Source organism: Pan troglodytes, chromosome 4 (genome assembly GCF_028858775.2).
Source record: "Pan troglodytes isolate AG18354 chromosome 4, NHGRI_mPanTro3-v2.0_pri, whole genome shotgun sequence".
NCBI lineage: Eukaryota > Metazoa > Chordata > Mammalia > Primates > Hominidae > Pan > Pan troglodytes.
Genome location: NC_072402.2, coordinates 45514350 through 45530522, shown reverse-complemented (window position 1 = coordinate 45530522; position 16173 = coordinate 45514350). Strand labels below are relative to the sequence as shown.

The window sequence follows — 16173 nt, the reverse complement described above, 5'->3', positions numbered from 1 at the left end:
CTATATCTCTATACCATATTATATAAAAATACATTTCCAGTGGATTCAATATGTAAATGACAAAAAAATTATGAAACTACTAAATAGAGAAATATTTTTGTTTGTTTGTTTTTTGAGACAGTCTTGCTCTGTTGCCAGGCTGGAGTGGAGGGGCGCAATCCCAGCTCACTGCAACCTCCACCTCCCGGGTTCAAGCGATTCTCCTGCCTCAGCCTCCCAAGTTGCTGGGATTACAGGCCTACCACACCCAGCTAATTTTTATATTTTAGTAGAGATGGGGTTTCGCCATGTTGGCCAGGCTGGTCTTGAACTCCTGACCTCAAGCTATCCACCCACCTTGGCCTCCCAAAGTGCTGTGATTACAGGTGTGAGCCACTGCACCCGGCCAGAAAAATATGTTTATAATCACAAAGATAGGGAAAGACTTTTTAATATACTTGAAACCAGAGGCCAAAAAGGGAGGATAAAATTTACAAATTTGACCAGTTGAAAATTGCCAGTTGGTGGAAGATTTCATTAATAAGTATAAAACATAAAAGGCAGACCAGGAAAAAACATTTGCAGCACATATAAACAGGCAAAGGCTTACTGTCCATAATTCTTTAAGTCAAGAAAAAGACAATCTTAGCTGTGCATGGTGGCTCATGCCTGTAATCCAGCACTTTGGGAGGCTGAGGTGAGCAGATCACCTGAGGCCAGGAGTTCAAGGTCAGCCTGGCCAACATGGTGAAAGCCCATCTCTACTAAAAATACAAAAATTAGGGTCGGGCGCGGTGGCTCACGCCTGTAATCCCAGCACTTTGGGAGGCTGAGGCAGGCAGATCACGAGGTCAGGCGATTGAGACCATCCTGGCTAACATGGTGAAACCCCATCTCTACTAAAAATATAAAAAAATAGCCGGGCATGGTGGCGGGCACCTGTAATCCAAGCTACTGAGGAGGCTGAGTCAGTAGAATCGCTTGAACCCAGGAGGTGGAGGTTGCAGTGAGCTGAGATCACGCCGTGGCACTTCAGCCTGGGCAACAGAGCGAGACTCCGTCCTTCCCCACAAAAAAAAAAAAAAAAATTAGGCCTGGCACGGTGGCTCAGGCCTGTAATCCCAGCACTTTGGGAGGCCAAGGCTGGCGGATCACAAGGTCAGGAGATTGAGACCATCCTGGCTAACATGGTGAAACCCCATCTCTACTAAAAAAAAAAATACAAAAAATTAGCCAGGCACGGTGGTGGGCACCTGTAGTCCCAGCTCCTCGGGAGGCTGAGGCAGGAGAATGGCATGAACCTGGGAGGCGGAGCTTGCAGTGAGCCATGAACCTGGGAGGCGGAGCTTGCAGTGAGCCGAGATCACGCCACTGCACTCCAGCCCCGGCCACAGAGCGAGACTCCGTCTCAGAAAAAAAAAAAAAAAAAAAAAAAATTAGCTGGGTGTAGTAGTAGCGCATACCTGTAATCCCAGCTACCTGAGTGGCTGAAGCATGAAAATCACTTCAACCCAGGAGGCAGAGGTTGCAGTGAGCCAAAAATCACACCACTGTACTCCAGCCTGGGCAACAGAGCGAGACTGTCTCAAAGGAAAAACAGTCATGTAGAAAAATAAGATGAGAATATAAAGCAGCAATTCCTAGAAATAAACAAATATAAAATAGACTCTCTTTCACCTCGTGGTTTACTACATCATATTAAAGTAATTGGGATCTACTGATGAAAAGATGGCATCTTGAATATTTAAGTTCTATCATCTTAACTCATTGTTTTCATAAATAAAATTAGTAAAATTCTCTCACCTCATTGTTAGTGGATAGTAGTACATCATGGGGTTTTTTTAAGTTTTTGTTTGTTTGTTTTGTTTTTAAATAGAGCTGGGGTTTCTCAATGTTGCCCAGGCTGGTCTTGAAATCCCGAGCTCAAGCTTCGGCCTTCCAAAGTGAGGGATTATGGGCGTGAGCCACCGCGCCTGGCCTAAAGTATTTTTTATTTCAATAATAATATATGTCCGTTGTAGGCCGGGCGCGGTGGCTCACACCTGTAATCCCAGAACTTTGGGAGGCCGAGGCGGGCGGATCACAAGGTCAGGAGTTTGAGACCAGCCTAGTCAATATGGTGAAACCCCATCTCCACTAAAACTACAAAAAATACAAAAATTAGCTGGGCGTGGTGGCACGTGCCTGTAGTCCCAGCTATTCGGGAGGCTGAGGCAGAAGAATCGCTTGAACCCAGGAGGCAGAGGTTGCAGTGAGCCGAGATCACACCACTGCACTCCAGCCTGGGCGACAGAGTGAGACTCTGTCTTTAAAATAACAAACAAACAAACAAACAAATATATATATGTATATATATACACATATCCATTGCAGAAAACTTCAAAATATAGAAAAGTGCAAAAAAGAAAAAAAAAATCACATAATTTTACCACCTGGAAAGAAATACTTTTTGTTTCCTTCCCATTCTATAAAAAGCCATGTAAAGAAACATTTTTACAAGTTGTTTCCATATTAAAATTTTGAAAATAAAAATGGCAAAAAACTTTCATAATATTTTATAAATTTTCTTCCCACTTAATAATGTCATGTTGATTAATATTCTAATACATTGTTAATGACTGCATTATTACATTGTATGGGCAGTCAATCATTTATTTAACCAATCCTCTGTTGTTGAACATTGAGGATATCTTTTTAATGTGTTATCTCTATATAACAAATAATGTGCATATGAATGTGTCCGTGTAAAGGAGAACTTATAGTTCATTGAATGTGTCTAGGTCATGGTTAGAATAGGCAGAGTTGTGCTGTATCAGGGAAAATAAGGGTACTGCTATTGATAAGAGCCCATTTTAGGTATAAAGATAACTCTAACAGCTGGGCACGGTGGCTCACACCTATAATCCTAGCACTTCGGGAGGCTGAGGTGGGCGGATTGCCTGAACTCAGGAGTTCGAGACCAGCCTGGGCAACATGGTGAAACCCCATCTCTACTAAAATACAAAAAAAAAAAAAAATTTAGCCAGGCGTGGTGGCGTGCACCTGTAGTCCCAGCTACTTGGGAGGCTGAGGCAGGAGAATCGCTTGAACCTGGGAGGCAGAGGTTGCAGTGAGCCAAGATGGTGCCACTGCACTCCAGCCTGCGACAGAGCAAGACTGTCTCAAAAAAAACAAAAACGAACAAAATAAAGATACCTGTAACACCCATTTGCCTTCCTACTCAGAGCTGCCATACTAGCATCATTCCTAGGTGAGATTTTTTTTCCCCCACACATCTGTAGCCTCCAGAAATAGATCAGAATATTTTAGGCACCTTTACTTTAAGCTAATTTCCCATCTCCTATTCCTTCCTGCTTCTGGCTTCTCATTATGGCTGGTTTTTTGTTTGTTTTGTTTTGTATTTTAAAGATCTTAATAGTGATCCTGGACCAAGGAATCTGTGTTTACTTTCTGTCAGAAAGCATCTCCATTGTGTTGTGTAAAGTAGCCTGTATGACCATTTATATCACCTCTTTTATTTGACAGATACAGAAAATTGAAGGATTAATATCATACCGAGACCCTCATTTTTGGCGTCATTCTGCTAGTATTGTGGCAGGAACAATTCATATACAGGTGACATCTGATGTGCTAGAACAAAGAATAGTACAGCAGGTAATCTTTTGTTTTTAAAGTAATTTTAATTAAGGTCATTCATACCCAAAATTGTACACCTCATAAGTTATATGGCTCAGTAGTCATTTACTATTCAGAAATATCAATCTTCCAACTCTTTTTTTTTTTTTTTTTTTTGAGACAGGGTCTCACTCTGTTGCCCAGGCTGGAGTGCAGTGGCGTGATCTCGGCCCACTGCAACCTCCGCCTCCTGGGTTCAAGCAGTCTCCCTGCCTCAGCCTCCCAAGTCGCTGGGATTATAGGCACCCGTCACCATGCCCGCCTATTTTTGTTTGTTTGTTTGTTTGTTTGTTTGTATTTTTAGTAGAGATGGGGTTTCGCCATGTTGGCCAGTCTAGTCTCAAACTCCTGACCTCAGGTGATCCGCCTGCCTCGACCTCCCAAAGTGCTGGGTTTATAGGCAAGCCATCATGCCCGGCCTAATCTTCCAACTCTGTAACGGTAATATAACTTACTTTTTACATCTAGATTTGTTTTATATCTAAAAATTGCTAAAATAAATGATGTTTTGTGTTTAGAGGATAAGCTTTAATTAATATAAAAAAATTCATTTATGAGTTTGATTAATCTTGGTTTCCAGTAGATTATCAAAAAATAAGTTATTATAAATATATTCCTAAATTAGTAATAATCAACTTGGCAGGGTATATGCTATGTTTGGAGATAGAGGTCAGAATAGTTATTAAAGCCCTGTTCTAGATGTGCCAAATTGGAAACAATGGCTGTTTTCCTTTTCTACTGTGAATATCAAATCAGTAATTTACTGACCTAAAAGAGTCTAATATTTTAACTAACTAAATGATGAACATTACTTCGAAGATTTATCTTGGACTACTGTAACTGTTTGTTTGTTTGTTTACTCATTCATTTTGGAGACAAGATCTCACTATGTTGCCCAGGCTGGTCTCAAACTCCTGGGCTCAAGCAATCCTCCTGCCTCAGCCTCCCTGGGCCACTGTGCCTGGCCTGTAACTATTTTAAAAATGTGACACAGGTTTAATATTCCTTATCTAAAATGCTTGGAACCAGAAGTGTTTTCGATTTGCGATTTTATTTTTTTTTAATACTCGCATTACGCTTACCAGTTGAGCATCCCTAACCTGAAAATCCAAATCCAAAATGCTCCAATGAGCATTTCCTTTTAACACCATCTTGGCACTCAAAAAGTTTCAGATTTTAGAGCGTCTCAGATTTCGTATTTTCAGATTAAAGATACTCAACCCGTATCAACTATGTACAGCATATTAAGACGTGTGTACTAAATGCATTACTCTAAATGCTTCAAAATATCTGGATTTTTATAACAGGTTACAGGAATACTTAAAGATGCTGGAGTAAACAATTTAACAATTCAAGTGGAGAAGGAGGCATACTTTCAACATATGTCTGGCCTAAGTACTGGATTTCATGATGTTCTGGCTATGACAAAACAAATGGAATCCATGAAATACTGCAAAGACGGTACTTACATCATGTGAGATAACTCAAGAATTACCCCTGGAGAATAAACAATGAAGATTAAATGACTCAGTATTTGTAATATTGCCAGAAGGATAAAAATTACACATTAACTGTACAGAAACAGAGTTCCCTACTACTGGATCAAGGAATCTTTCTTGAAGGAAATTTAAATACAGAATGAAACATTAATGGTAAAAGTGGAGTAATTATTTAAATTATGTGTATAAAAGGAATCAAATTTTGAGTAAACATGATGTATTACATCATCTTCAAAAATAGATATGATGGATTCTAGTGAAGACCAAAATTACTTCTGTTTACTTTCTATCAGGAAGCATCTCCATTATAAATATGTATTTACATGTTTATTACAAAGACCCAAATGAAAAATTTTTAGTCCATTTTTTGCATAGCCTAAAGATAAAATAGGAATAAAAGTTCTATATTTATGGATTTTCTGTATATAAAACTGGTTTCTAATTATAACTTAAGTCCATTAAGTAAAATCTGTATTGCCACTTTAAATGTAAACTAAATTATTTGGGAGAAACTTCAACCACTGATATGAGATAAGCAATGAGAATAGGGAAGTGTATAACATCACAGTTTTTGATGTATTACAAAAATCAACCACTCTATAAAATAAATTTTTTTTACTTTTGGTAATATTTGCAAATGAATAATTAATTTATTAGGGTAAAGAACTTATACTAAGTTGTGTCCATGTTATTCATTTACTTACCATGTTCCTTTAAAGTAGAATATTTCCTTTCTTGTTATATATTTGACATTCCAAGCTGCTTATCCAGCTGGTATCCAAGCAGTGGTAAGCTTTCATCCTTTCTTAGCTCCATAACGTTGTGAAACAGCCAGTTAAGAGAATCGTAAATAATTGTCAACTCACAGTTGAATTCTCTGCCTATGTAGGTAACTTTTTTCTAATTTCTGGAACATACAGATATATAAGAAATATCAAAGAATAGGTAGTTATGTCAAAGTTTAATAAGTAAAACTTGTTCATAAACATTTGAGCACCATGAAATCAAAACACCCTATAACTACTTTCTATAGTCATATCTAATTTATATTTTTTCATTTCCAGTTGTAACTAGATATGTAGTAAAGTCTGAAAAGACTTTACGATAAATAGACAATAACATGCAGTTTTATCAGCACCAAAGAATGTTGTCCAAAAGAAACTTTTTAATACCTGTCTTTCTATTTATAACATCTGAATATTTTCATTCTTATATTAAGAATTTTGATAAGTAGATTGAATTTAGTATGAGTACTATTTTCTTATATATACCACAATGGCAAACATGTATTATAAATCATATTTTTGTCTTACCAATTTTAATATATGAGGGGTTTTAGAAATTTGTTGTAAGTTATTTTTATATTCCTTGTCTTTTGCATATTTTTTGGCCAAAATCTTCAATACATATTAAAATTTTTGAGTGGTGGGAAAATAATTGCATATTGATGTTTTAATGCAATTTTTATACATTAAAAAATTAAGTAGATAGGTGCAATAAATATTACACCAAAGTTAAAATTGTCATTTCCCTTAGAAGACATATAAACAGCAAAAAAATTAATGTGATTGTGAGATATTAGAGTGAGAGAGAGCAGGGGCTGAAGGTTAGGGAGGTACAATTATAAAGTATGGAAACTCTAATATTGAAAGCACCAGGGTACTGTATTTCAGCTCATGCAAATCATGCAACTAGGCCAGGTGCAGTGTCTCTTGCCTGAAATCCTGGCACTTTGGGAGGCTAAAGCGAAAGGATAGCTTGAGCCCAGGAGTTTGAGAACAGCCTGAGCAACACAGCAAGATTCCATCTCTACAAAAATTTTTAAAAATTAGCTGGGGCATGGTGGCACATACCTCTTGGGAGGCTGAGGCAGGAGGATTGCTTGAACCTAGGAGGCCAAGGCTGCAGTGAGCCATGATGGCACCACTGCTCTCCAGCCTGGGTGACACAGCAAGATTTTATCTCAAAAAAAAAAAAAATTCATGCAACTTTAGGCAAATCGGCCTTTCTGAGGTATCTTTTTTTTTTCCTCATATATAAACTATATAAAACCTGCTCAAATTTACAGCACAGGATATGGGAACAAAAGGTATAATGTATGTGAAAATGCAGTGGAAGTTGAAAAAGGCTAAATAGGCCGGGTGCGGTGGCTCACGCCTGTAATCCCAGCACTTTGGGAGGCCGAGGTGGGCGGATCACGAGGTCAGGAGATCGAGACCATCCTGGCTAACATGGTGAAACCCTGTCTCTACTAAAAATGCAAAAAATTAGCCAGATGTGGTGGCAGGCGCCTGTAGTCCCAGCTACTTGGCAGGCTAAGGCAGGAGAATGGCGTTAACCTGGGAGGCAGAGCTGGCAGGCAGCCAAGATAGCACCACCGCACTCTAGCCTGGGTGACAGAGCAAGACTCCATCTCAAAAAAAAAAAAAGAAAAAGGCTAAATACGAAGAATTGTTACTTTTTAAGCCTGACTTCAAAGGTAGCCGTCATTAACTTGTCTCTTTTTTTCTATAAATTAGCATCTCAAGAGATTAATTAGATGTTTAACATATAAATAAGTTAAAAATAATGCCCAAAATAGAAGCCTGTTTTGAGGGAGGGGAGTTTGGATTTTTTTTTCAGAGACAAGGTCTCACTCTGTTGCCCAGGCTGGAGTGCAATGACATGATCATTGCTCACTGCAGCCTTGAACTCCTGAGCTCAAGCAATCCTCCCACCTCAGCCTCTCCAGTAGGTAGGACTGCAGGTGCACACTACCATGCCCAGCTAATTTATTGTTTGTAGAGACAGGGTCTCACCATGTTGCCCATGCAAGTCTCGGAACTCCTGGGCTCAAGTGATCCTCCCACCTCTTCTTCCCAAAGTATGAGGATTATAGCCATCCTGGCTAACACGGTGAAACCCCATCTCCACTAAAAATACAAAAAATTAGCGGGGCGTGGTGGCGGGCGCCTGTAGTCCCAGCTCCTCGGGAGGCTGAGGCAGGAGAATGGTGTGAACCCGGGAGGCGGAGGTTGCAGTGAGCCGAGATCGTGCCACTGCACTCCAGCCTGGGTGACAGAGTAGGACTCCGTCTCAAAAAAAAAAAAAAAAAGAGAAAGAAAATAATACAATCATTTATGGCTTTTTGTGTTTTATTTATGTTTTTATTTATTAGTTTTTAGAGTCTCGCTCTGTCGCCAGGCTTGAGTGCAGTGGTGCAATCTGGCTCACTGTAACCTCCACCTCCTGGGTTCAAACGATTCTCCTGCCTCAGCCTCCTGAGTAGCTGGGACTACAGGTGCACGCCACTACGCCCAGCTAATTTTTGTATTTTTTTTTTTAGTAGAGACAGAGTTTCACCATGTTGGCCAGGATGGTCTCGACCTCGACCTTGTGATCCATCCGCCCACCTCGGCCTCCCAAAGTGCTGGGATTACAGGCATCAGCCACCGTGCCCGGCCTGTGTTTTATTTTCAATTATAATTCTTTTCTTCTGTTATAGCAATTTATGGCGTTTTAAACATTCAGTAAATTAACTCATAACAAATACTGAAGGCCTTTATACTAAATACACTGCACTAGGAGCTAGGGATAAAGTCATCAGTAATACAAAGTCCTGCCCTAATGGAGCTTACTTCTAATGTAGAAGACAAGACCAGTATGTAATAAAATGTAGTAAGTGCTGTGAAGAAAAGCAATAACTTACTGAAGTTTTGCCATGTTCCAGATGGACACTGTTCTAAACAATAAATATGTGTAATTATTATTTCCATTTTACTGATGCAGAAACTGAGGCAGGAAAAGGTTAATTAACCTGCCCCAAATCATACACGTTATAAGTGGGAAAGCCAATTTTCTCAACTAGGCACTCTGGATTCAGGGTTGAGACTCAACTAAAGCAGGGTTCAAGGACAGAGTTATAGAGGTGCCAGAGAGTGGTTGAAGAGGATTTCTGTGGAAGAAGACTTCAGCACTGCATTGAAGTCAGGAGGCAAACAATCTCTAGGATTCTAAACCATCTTCTACTAACAGCTACTATTCTAGACTGAGAGAACATCAAATGAAATGCAAGGACATTTGAGACAGGAGGTGCTTAGCATGATTAAAAAAAAAAAAAGCAAGAGGCCGGTGATCGCAGCAAACTTAGACAGACAGCATGTTGAGAACTTGGAAAGTCTGTGGATGGCTCCAAATAAGGTACTGACTTGAGCCAATGTGTTTCAAAAGAATCAGGGTAGGAGAGCAAGAGTGGAATCTAGGGGACAGTTGGAAGGCTTTTGCTGAAGCTGAAATGAGAGAGGATGGTGACTTGAACTAAGTAACATATTCATGGCCCCTTATTTGTAAACTTGAAAGACGAATCAGATACAAACCCTACCTTCAATATGCTTGTTACAGTAGGGAAGAGAAGACATAAGTAACTCAGAGATTAGAGAGATTTGATGCCACAAGCAAATAGCAAACTTCAGAATGTGGAGGTTACTTTTATTTTATGAGTTGGGTCTTGCTCTGTTGCCAGGCTGGAGTACAGTGGCATCATTATGGCTCACTGCAGCCTTGAACTCTTGGGCTCAAGTGATCCTCCTGCCTCAGCCTCCCTATCGTAGCTGGGACTACAGGTGCATGCCACCACGCCTGGCTAATTTTTTATTTTTTGTTGAAACAGGTTCTATGTTGTCCAGATTGGTCTCAAACTCCTGGGCTCCAGCGATCCTCCCACCTCAGCCTCCCGTGATCCTCCCACCTCAGCCTCCCAAAAAGCTAGGATTACAGGAATGAGCCATTAAGCCAGGCAGAGGTTAATTTTAGCTGCAGGGAAGAGGGCAAGGCTTCAAAGAGGAAGTGGCATTTGATAGACCTAGGGGACTGGTAAACTTACCATGGAAGTATGATGGTAAAGGGATTCATTCCACCTGGAGTGAACCATGTAAACCCATTGGCAGTTCAGTTTTGCATAATCTTGGCCTTCAGACATGGGATAAATAGGCCTACAGTTAGGAAGCTTAGGAGCAGGGATTTGAGGGTATTTGAATACCAGGTTAAAGATCTATTACTCTCTGGCCCAGCATGGTGACTCATGCCTGCAATCCCAGCACTACGGAAGGCCGAGGTGGGCGGATCACCTGAGGTGAGGAGTTCAAGAACAGCCTGGCCAACATGGTGAAACCCCGTCTCCACTAAAAATACAAAAATTAGCCAGACATGATGGCAGGATTACAGGATCTAGGGGATAGCTACTCGGGGTGGGTTGGGGGAAGAGGGGCGGGGGACTGAGGCAGGAGAATCGCTTGAACACGCGAGGTGGAGGTTGCAGTGAGCCGAGAAGCGAGACTTGTGTCTCAAAAAAAAAAAAACTATTACTCTCACAGAGGTTGCTGTGAGCCAAGATTGTGCCACTGTACTCTAGCCTGGGCAAAGAGTGAAACTCCATCTCAAAAAATAAAATAAAATAAAATAAAAATAAGATCTATTATTCTTCCTCTCTTTATTGTTTGATACAAGTTAACCATAGACATGTTAGGTAACCATAAGGGGGTTAGTTGTCTAACCCTGTAAAAAAGCATCAGGTAAATTATACTAACTTACACTTTACAAATGCCTTACTTCAAGTAGACTCTCCTGTTGTTGGTTGCCTCGATTTTCCTTAAGAACAGGATAGGCTTGCCTAATATGAAAGACTGCAATTGATACAGTGGGATGGGCTGGCCTAGGAGTAAGACTCCCCACCATAGTAGTGATCTACCTGCCAGTGCCTTATTCCCTCATTTTAAGTCATGGGGTTTGGATTCAGTAAATATAAGGTAGATCCCTTGTAGTCCCATGAAATCAAGGGAATAGTCCCAAATTAATCTATGGGAACTGTTTTGTTAAAGGTATTCATTTAGTCAACAGATGCGTTAAAGGGCTAATATATGTAAAGCAGTGTGTATGATGCAAAAGAGGTATGATATGGTTTGACCCTCACACGAAAGCACTGTTTATTAAGCATATACAAATATGTAAAAATAGAGGGCATGAAGAGATGCATGCTGGAAGAAAGGCAAAAGTAATATTGTTTTGTGTTCAGAAGAGGACAAGAACCCCTTCTCCTGGGAGATTAGAAAAAAGCTTTATGGAGGAGACGGCATACACTGTTGATAATCAGAAAAAAGCAATGGATTCAGCTACGATTATGAAGATTGACTCAACCATATCCTGGCTCCATGGCAAATTCAACTTAAACTCAGAGCTTCAAGTTCCTCAACTATGCACACTAGTTTTTGGATCAATGGCACCATTCACCTCTTCCCACCCTTGACCCCACCAAATAGCAGATTGTAAAGCACAGGTGAGCACCAGTGTAAGGCTATTAAATTGTGCTTGCAAGTCTCCTCTGTTACTGAATCCCATGTGACTCAGCCCCAGCCTTGGAACCTCGGACTACTGTACCTTCCATGAAGACTAACTACTCTCTGTGCGAACAGAGTAGCATCAGATACACTAGGAGCGGACTGTGGAAGAGAACCCTTACTTCAATTTCCAGGTCCAGTAAAAGGCCCTCAATCTCCGCCACTTTTCTTTCAGGCCTTCTCTTTTATTACTTGCCCTCTCTCTTCATTTCCTTTTAGCTGCCTCTGTCTTCTTGTCATCACTTAACTAAGCAAATTGAAGGCCCTACAAGGATTAAACTTAAGCCTTGTAATGGAAGATTTCTCAAATATGTAAGATATTTACTTGTGAAATACTTCACCTCAGGGGACATAACTTATGTCCCAGAGCAGTCTCTGTAGAAAGAGAAACAAGTTCCCCTTGCTGGAGCACTATAATTAACCACAATAAACAGAGCCTCCATGCAAAGGAGGCTTTCTTGCGTAAGAATCAATTCAAGAAAAATTTAAATACATACAGACCACATTCTAAATATAACAAAAACAGTTTTCACTACCTTCTCAAGTGCTGATTCCAAAACACTCTTACCTCTAAGCCAATTTGCATATTCTCCATGCCCACACACACGCGTACACTGGGATGGCAGTAGGGTCATATATGTCTTGAAACTTCATGCCTCAATACAATATTCTGTTACTTGATTTTTTCTCTAAAGATTTAGAGATTCTTGGCCAAGCTTGGTGGCTAATGCCTTTAATCCCAACATTTTGGAAGACCGAGGAAGGAGGATCCCTTGTTTCTAGGAGTTCAAGACCAGCCTGGACAACATATTGAGATCTCCAACTCTATTAAAAAATAAAAATATATATACTTTTTTTTTTGAGACAGAGTCTTGCTCTGTCACCCAGGCTGGAGTGCAGTGGCGCAATCTTGGCTCACTGCAACCTCTGCCTCCCAGGTTCAAGCAATTCTCCTGCCTCAGCCTCCCAAGTAGCTGGGATTACAGGCATGTGCCACCACGTCTGGCTAATTTTTCTATTTTTAGTAGAGACAGGGTTTCATTATGTTGACCAGGCTGGTCTTGAACTCCTGACCTCAGGTGATCCGCCGGTATCGGCCTCCCAAAGTGCTAGAATTACAAGCATGAGCCACCGGGCCCGGCCAAAAATAATTTTTTTTTAAAGTTAAAAAAATGATTTAAAGACTCTTTTAGAATCTATGTACTCTCACATTTTCTTAGAATATTCTTATTTATTTAAAAATTAATTTTTTTTGTAATAGAGATGGGGTCTCACTATGTTGCCCAGGCTGGTCTCAAACTCCTGAGCTCGAGTGATCCTCCCACCTTGGCCTCCCAAAGTGCTAGGATTACAGGCATGGGCCACTGCTTCCAGCCCACAGAATATTCTTAAATGATACTCAGGAAACTTTTTTCTTTTTTTGACTAAAACAGAGACAGGGTCTCAGTATGTTGCCCGGGCTGGTCTGGAACTCCTGGCCTCAACTGATCCTCCTACCTCAGCCTCCTAAAGTGCTGGGATTACAGGCATGAGCCACTGTGCCCAGCTCCCAAGAAACTTTTAATATATTTTCCTTTGTGGAGGAGGACTTTTTATTGTACAACCTCCTCGATCATTATAAACAGCATCTAAAACCTAAATTTTTTAAAATTTCAACTTTTATAATAGATTAAAGGGTACGTGTGCAGGTTGGTTACATGGGTAAATTGTGTGATGCTGAGGCTTGGGGTCCCAACTATCCCATCACTCCGGCAGTAAGCATAGTGCCCAACAGGTGGTTCTTCAGCCCACATCCCACTCCCTCCCCATCTAGTGATCCCCGGTGTCTGTTTTTCTTTACGTTCACGTGTACTCATTGTTTAGCTCCCACTTAGAAGTGAGAACATGCAGTATTTGGTTTTCTATTCTTGCATTAGATCACTTAGGATAATGGCCTTCAACTCCATCCATGTTGCTCAAAGGATATTAATCTTCTTTTTTATGGCTGCATAGTATTTCATGGTATATATGTACCACATTTTCTTTATTCAATCCACTGTTGATGGGCACCTAGATTGATTCCATGACTTTGCTATAGTAAACAGTGCTGCGATAAACGTATGAGTTCAGGTGTCTTCTTTTTTTAAGTTTTTTGTTTGTTGGTTTTTTTTTTGAGACAGTCTCACTCTGTCGCACAGGCTGTAATGCAGTGGCATGATCTCGGCTCACAGCAACCTCTGCCTCTCGGGTTCAAGAGATTCTCCTGCCTCAGCCTCCCAAGTAGCTGGAATTACGGGCACCATGCCTGGCTAATTTTTTTGTTTTGTTTTGTTTTGTTTTGTTTTTATTTTTAGTAGAGACGGGGTTTCACCATGTTGGTCAGGCTGGTCTCGAGCTCTTGACCTCAAATGATCTGCTCACCTCGCCCTCCCAAAGTGCTGGGATTACAGGCATGAGCCAGGTGTCTTCTTTTTCCTTTTTTTTTTTTTTTTTTTTTTTGGAGACAGAGTCTCGTTCTGTTGCCCAGGCTGGAATGCAATGGCGCAATCTCAGCTCACTGCAAACTCTGCCTCCCAGGTTCAAGCGATTCTTTTGCCTCAGCCTTCCAAAGAGCTGGGATTACAGGCGTGCACCACCATATCCAGCTAATTTTTTTATTTTTAGTAGAGACGAGGTTTCACCATGTTGGCCAGGCTAGTCTCGAACTCCTGACCTCAAGTGATCCACCCACCTCAGCCTCCCAAAGTGCTTGGATTATAGGCGTGAGCCACCTCGCCCAGCCAAGCCAGGCATCTTTTTGATAAAACAACTTCTGTTCCTTTGGGTAGATACCCAGTAGTAGGATTCCAGGGTAGAATGATAGTTTTATTTTTAGTTATTTGAGAAATCTCCGTACTGTTTTCCACAGGATTTAACAAATTTACATTCCTATCAACAGTGTATAAGCATTCAATTTTCTCTGCATCCTTGCCAACAGCTGTTATTTTTTGACTTTTTAATAATAGCCATTCTGACCAGTGTGAGATAGTATCTCCATTTGGTTTTAATTTGCATTTCTCTGATGTAAATCATAACCTTTTGTAAAACCAATATTCAGTGTTTCCAATATTATGACTATAAATTGCCACAATGCCCTATGTACCATATTATTATATTTCCATTTTCCATATTAACTTCTAGTTTGTTCCAGGTTTAATATTGCCTTGTTTTTTTTGTTTGTTTGTTTGGTTTTGGTTGTTTGTTTGTTTGTTTTGTTTTGTTTTTTTGAGACAGAGTCTCACTCTGTCGCCAGGCTGGAGCGCAGTGGCGCGATCCCAGCTCACTGCAACCTCAGCCTCCTGGGTTCAAGCGATTATCCTGCCTCAGCCTCCCGAGTAGCTAGGAATACAGGCATGCACCACCACGCCCAGCTAATTTTGGTATTTTTAGTAGAGACAGGGTTTCACCATGTTGGCCAGGATGGTCTCGATCTCCTGACCTCGTGATCCGCCCGCCTGGGCCTCCCAAAGTGCTGGGATTACAGGCGTGAGCCACCGCGCCCGGCCATGGCCTTGTTTTTTATCATTTGCCTAGTTTTATAAATTTCTTCTCAGCCTGTTCCAATACATCAGCTACCAATTTTATTTATTTATTTTTTGCTTGGCGACGTCCCTCTTAGAGCCTACCGTCCTTGTCATTCTACTTCAGGCTTCACTGATTGCTCTCTGGGTCTGTTGATGGACACTTACGTTGCTTCCAAATCTTGGTTATTGTAAATAGTGCTACAATAAACATGAGAGTGAAGATATCTCTTCAATATACTGACAGCCTTTCTTTTGGGTATATACCCAGCAGGGGAATTGCTGGATCATATGGGAGCTCTATTTTTAGTTTTTTGATGAACCTCCAAACTGTTCTCCGTAGTGGTTGTACTAATTCACATTCACATCTACAGTGGACAAGGGTTCCCTTTTCTCCACATCCTCGCCAGTGTTTGTTATTGCCTGTCTTCTGGCTATAAGCCTTTTTTTTCTTTTCTTTTCTTTTTGAGACAGGGTCTCGCTCTGTCACCCAAGCTGGAGTGCAGTGGCACGATCTGAGCTCACTGCAGCCACTGCCTCCTGGGTTCCAGCAATTCTCCTGCCTCAGCCTCTCAAGTAGCTGGGATTACAGGTGCATGCCACCACGCCCGGCTAATTTTTGTATTATTAGTAGAGACAGGGTTTTGACATGTTGGCCAGACTGGTCTTGATCTCCTCAACTCAAGTGATCCGCCTGCCTCAGCCTTCCCAAGTGCTGGGATTACAGGCATGAGCCTGGCCAATAGAAGCCATTTTAACTGAAGTGAGATGATATCTCATTGCAGTTTTGATTTGCATTTCTCTGATGCTCAGTGCTGTTGAGCTCCTTTCCTAAATGTGTTTGCCATTTGTATGTCTTTTGAGAAATGTCTATTCAGCTCTTTTGCCCATTTTTAAATCGGATTATTAGGTTTTTTACTATAGAGTTGTTTGAGCTCCTTACATATTCTGGTTATTAATCCTTTGTCAAATGGATAGTTTGCAAATATTTTCTCCCATTCTGTGGGTTTCTCTTCACTTTGTTGATTGTTTCTTTTGCTCGGCAGAAGCTTTTTAACTTGATGTAATCCTACTTGTACATTTTGGCTTTGGCTGCCTGTGTTTATGGTA

At 40.8% G+C, this 16173-nt stretch overlaps 1 protein-coding gene and 1 long non-coding RNA gene across 7 annotated transcripts in view; one reads left to right on the top strand and one right to left on the bottom strand.

The window, feature by feature from the left end:
* The window catches only part of SLC30A5 (solute carrier family 30 member 5), a 36303-nt gene extending 30522 nt beyond the window's left edge, over positions 1–5781 (top strand). For 4 of the 6 annotated variants that reach the window (XM_063810385.1, XM_063810383.1, XM_016953216.4 and 1 more), the window contains 2 exons: positions 3505–3633; positions 4962–5781. In XM_063810385.1, the coding sequence (XP_063666455.1) occupies positions 3505–3633; positions 4962–5132 (300 nt within the window). In that variant the 3' untranslated portion in view covers positions 5133–5781. The remainder of the gene's footprint in view (positions 1–3504; positions 3634–4961) is intronic. The other 2 variants (XM_063810384.1, XM_016953217.4) reach the window with 1 other exon arrangement.
* Positions 5782–5857: 76 nt separating this feature from the next.
* Positions 5858–16173, bottom strand: part of LOC107974713 (uncharacterized) — a 37041-nt gene continuing 26725 nt past the window's right edge. The window contains exon 4 of the long non-coding RNA XR_001717650.4: positions 5858–6060. This is a non-coding gene — a long non-coding RNA (uncharacterized LOC107974713). The remainder of the gene's footprint in view (positions 6061–16173) is intronic.